This window comes from Halyomorpha halys, unplaced genomic scaffold (genome assembly GCF_000696795.3).
Source record: "Halyomorpha halys isolate HHAL.00 unplaced genomic scaffold, Hhal_1.1 Scaffold687.1, whole genome shotgun sequence".
NCBI classification, from domain to species: domain Eukaryota; kingdom Metazoa; phylum Arthropoda; class Insecta; order Hemiptera; family Pentatomidae; genus Halyomorpha; species Halyomorpha halys.
Window position 1 is genome coordinate 433923 of NW_027114879.1, and position 3528 is coordinate 437450.

Sequence of the window (3528 nt, forward strand, 5' to 3'; positions counted from 1 at the left end):
TCTTATTTATTTATTTTAATGTTCTTCTTCTTAACGCGAAAAAGACTTGTTATAGTATTATAATGTTATAATACTATAAAAAGCGGTAGTTTAAAAACACCCTATTCGAATATATTTGTATTATTTATTCATTTTTTAAAAAGGATAGCGCTCAAAAACGTTGGAGAGACCGAAATATAAGTTAACTTGTAGTATGAAATATGATCGAGACAGAGCGATCACTGATGATAGAACGCTAGTACTTTTGCATGTTTCCGACTCCACGCTCCAGTCAGAGTGTTCTATCCTTTCTAACATTTATTCAGAACCTCAAACCCTTCCACATTAATTTTCTCTGTATCTACATCAGAAAATATTCTCCATTTCCAATGTCTTAAATTTTTCTCGCTCATATTAAATAAATTAAAAACTAAATAAACTTGCAGATTTCTCAACTCTAAATAATGTTTATCAATCTGACTTCATAGATTCTTTTTAAATTTGAAATCAAAGCATCACATTTTTGTTTAAGAATTCAAATTTTGAAATTACACAACACCTAAACTGCTACAGTGTGCTTAATAATTTCATAAGTATAATAAAAAAAATAGAGTGACTATTTTGAATTATACAACCTTGTAATGTTGTACTTTTAACCCTCAATAACTTTTTTGAAAGGATACTAAGTGGAAAATTCATATGGATGAAAAAAAAAATGAGATGTGTCTATTCTGGTTAATGAAAATAAATAATCCTTTTAACTTCAAGTCGACCCTAAGAAAAACATTATAAGAAAACATAAAAGGGATGGGGTTAAAAGCAATAGCTTCCGTTTAGTCGGACAAAAGAACCTCTTTAAAGACTAAAGCTGGTCGTTTGGAAGTTTTTTTACTCCGAACTAGTCTCTGGATAATGTAGAGAAAAACACAAATGCAACAGAACGCCTATGTCTGTGACTGCTCTTGCTTATCCAAATTTAAGTATATAATTTATTTATGCATATTTATCGCTTTGTGATATTTTTGTCTTCCCCCAATATTAAATCAAAACATTTTCTCTTAGTCTCATTTTACTATGAACTATATATATTTATTTTCAGGTTATTTTATTACACATGTCATATAAAATGACAACCATTTAATTAAAAAATGAAAAGTCATGTGTGAAATAAGTTTAGAGACACCTACCATTATCAGAAAATTAAATTTCTATAGCCATCGTTTTTAAAATATAACGAAATTGAATTTATCCAATGTGTTATTGATTTTACTTCATATTTAGAACTCAAACTACATTTTCTGAAAATAAATTTAAAATTAATTTATATAATTTGTTAAATAATATCAGATACTAAACACGAACTTCCCAAGAAATAATAAGAATTATATCTTTTCACGTGTGTTAACTTAAACCAAGTCACTTCTTATTCTAGATACATGTTTTGATATCTCGATATACAATCACATTGTGTTCTTTTGTCTTAAAAGTAACGAAATTCATGACTTCCCGTCCTTCTGACCTTTACGCCTACATTAACTGTGTCACTTCTTTATGAAACTCAAATCAATCTTGAAGTTTATTAATTTCATGGTACATAAGCTTTTACTGATAATTTCATCCAAACAATTCAACACTTTTATTTATTTATTTTGGTTTCCGGTATTATGGACCGTGATAAATCTACTAAAATTATAATTTTTGTATTGAATATAAGCTCCAGGCCTTCCTTCCTCCAGGTTGAAGGGAACGTAGACAAGGTAAATGGGGCTGTTGGGACCATCAAGATCCTTGTCTACAACCGGCACAATAATAACAGAAACCTTACAAACCACTTCAGCAGTAAAGTTTCAATGGGTTTGTTATGTATACTGTGTTCATCAACAATATTTCTGAAGTAACTCCACCATTAACGAGTCATTTCTTTTTCCATATCTGTTTCAGAAAAAAATTGTAACTCTGGGATTAATCCTAAAAATCTGCAACTTCATTTCAACTTTAGGCACAATTTCGAACTTGTTTGGAAGCTTGTATTGTTCGGTAATTATAGGAGATGTATGATTTTATCAATATCTTCTAAAACATGAACTTGAACGTTAAAATTAGCTAACTCCTAATTGTTTCTAGTTTTTCCACCATCTTGAGGTAATTTGATTAGGCTACAAAGTATTATTACAAAATATGTTTCAGGTCTTTAATGCACATACCTTGACATCGAGGTAGTATAAATAACTAATAAGTAGGAGAACATTCAGGTCAACACCAGCCTGGTCCAATACGTTCTAAAATTGGTATTGGACGTTCCGTGTGGCCGTTACACATAATAATGTTTTAATTCCAAATTTCAGGGCAAACGTTGAAAGCAAATATTTACCATTGTATATTCGATCAGGTTGAAACGTGTGGCCTTAAGGCTAGAACCTGCCAACGAAAACCAATGAGTTTTTCACAACCATAGCTAATTAATGTCGATGTATTTACTTTCAGATAATTCCATAAAAAATAAAATCAAAATCAAACAATCATACTCTAATTATTTAATTACAGTTAGTTAGAGAAGAATAATTTGTTATGCCCTAGGTTGGCGTTGCCATGGAGACGCGGTAGTATGGGCTGGAGGTATCTCAACCTCACTCTTGTCTTCCTCTCCCTTGCCGGTAAGTCAGCAGGTTAATTTTACATTGTTTATATTATTAAGAACTATGTTATTTTTAAAATCAGTCATAAGCATTTATTATAAAATATTAGTTTAATCTGGAGATAAAACTGAGAAAAATATACTACATAAAAAAAAATTGAGAATTATTTTTGTCATTATGATTTGGAAATTCTAAAAGTTAATTCGTTCTACCAAACTTTTTATTTCATTAATCATTAATTCCATCACATTTTTTTTTATTTATAGTTCCTTAATTATCAAAATAGTTTTACTTTGTTCTTTTTAACCCGTCATTGGTCGTTGCATGAGAATTTCTCTCACGTTAATTGTTTTTGGGTCTGGAAGCTGCTAGAGGGAGACTGGTTTCTATTTTCCTGGAATCTGTAGTTCACTGTCTCTTCCCTCTATACCTCGCCCCCCACCACTCAAGCAGCTCTGACTAAGCGTCCAGCCCTCTTTTCCAGACAATATACCGTTCTCATGATACATTATCATATAGCGCGACTAAGGCTGCTATAGAAATATTCAAGTTGTGATAATTTTTCTCAAGTGCGACAAGTGTATTTAATCCCTCAAAATGCTTTTTCCTGGAGGGAAAAGATTAGCAGAACTGGGGAAACGTAGGCTTGAAGAGGCAGGAACTTCATTAGATACATATTATATACTATGATGATATTTTGATACTATAAGTGTATACTAGGGTGATCTTTATAATAAAAATTTGTCTTTTCATGTTTTCACTTCATCGCTGCGCTGTATGAATACTATATTTGTAAATTTCTGGGTTGTATCAGGCATTCTAAACCAAAAAATTGCCACCAGTTTAAAAGGCCGATATGTCCCAGTCATACGGTGTTCACACACACACACACATATATATATATATATATATA

The 3528-nt window shown here is 31.0% G+C and overlaps 1 protein-coding gene across 1 annotated transcript in view; it reads left to right on the forward strand.

Annotated features, from left to right (window-relative positions):
* Window positions 1–3528, forward strand: part of LOC106685379 (uncharacterized) — a 445041-nt gene that overhangs the window by 333095 nt on the left and 108418 nt on the right. The window contains exon 3 of the mRNA XM_014428008.2: window positions 2557–2633. Coding sequence (XP_014283494.1) covers window positions 2585–2633 — 49 coding nt within the window. The 5' untranslated portion in view covers window positions 2557–2584. The remainder of the gene's footprint in view (window positions 1–2556; window positions 2634–3528) is intronic.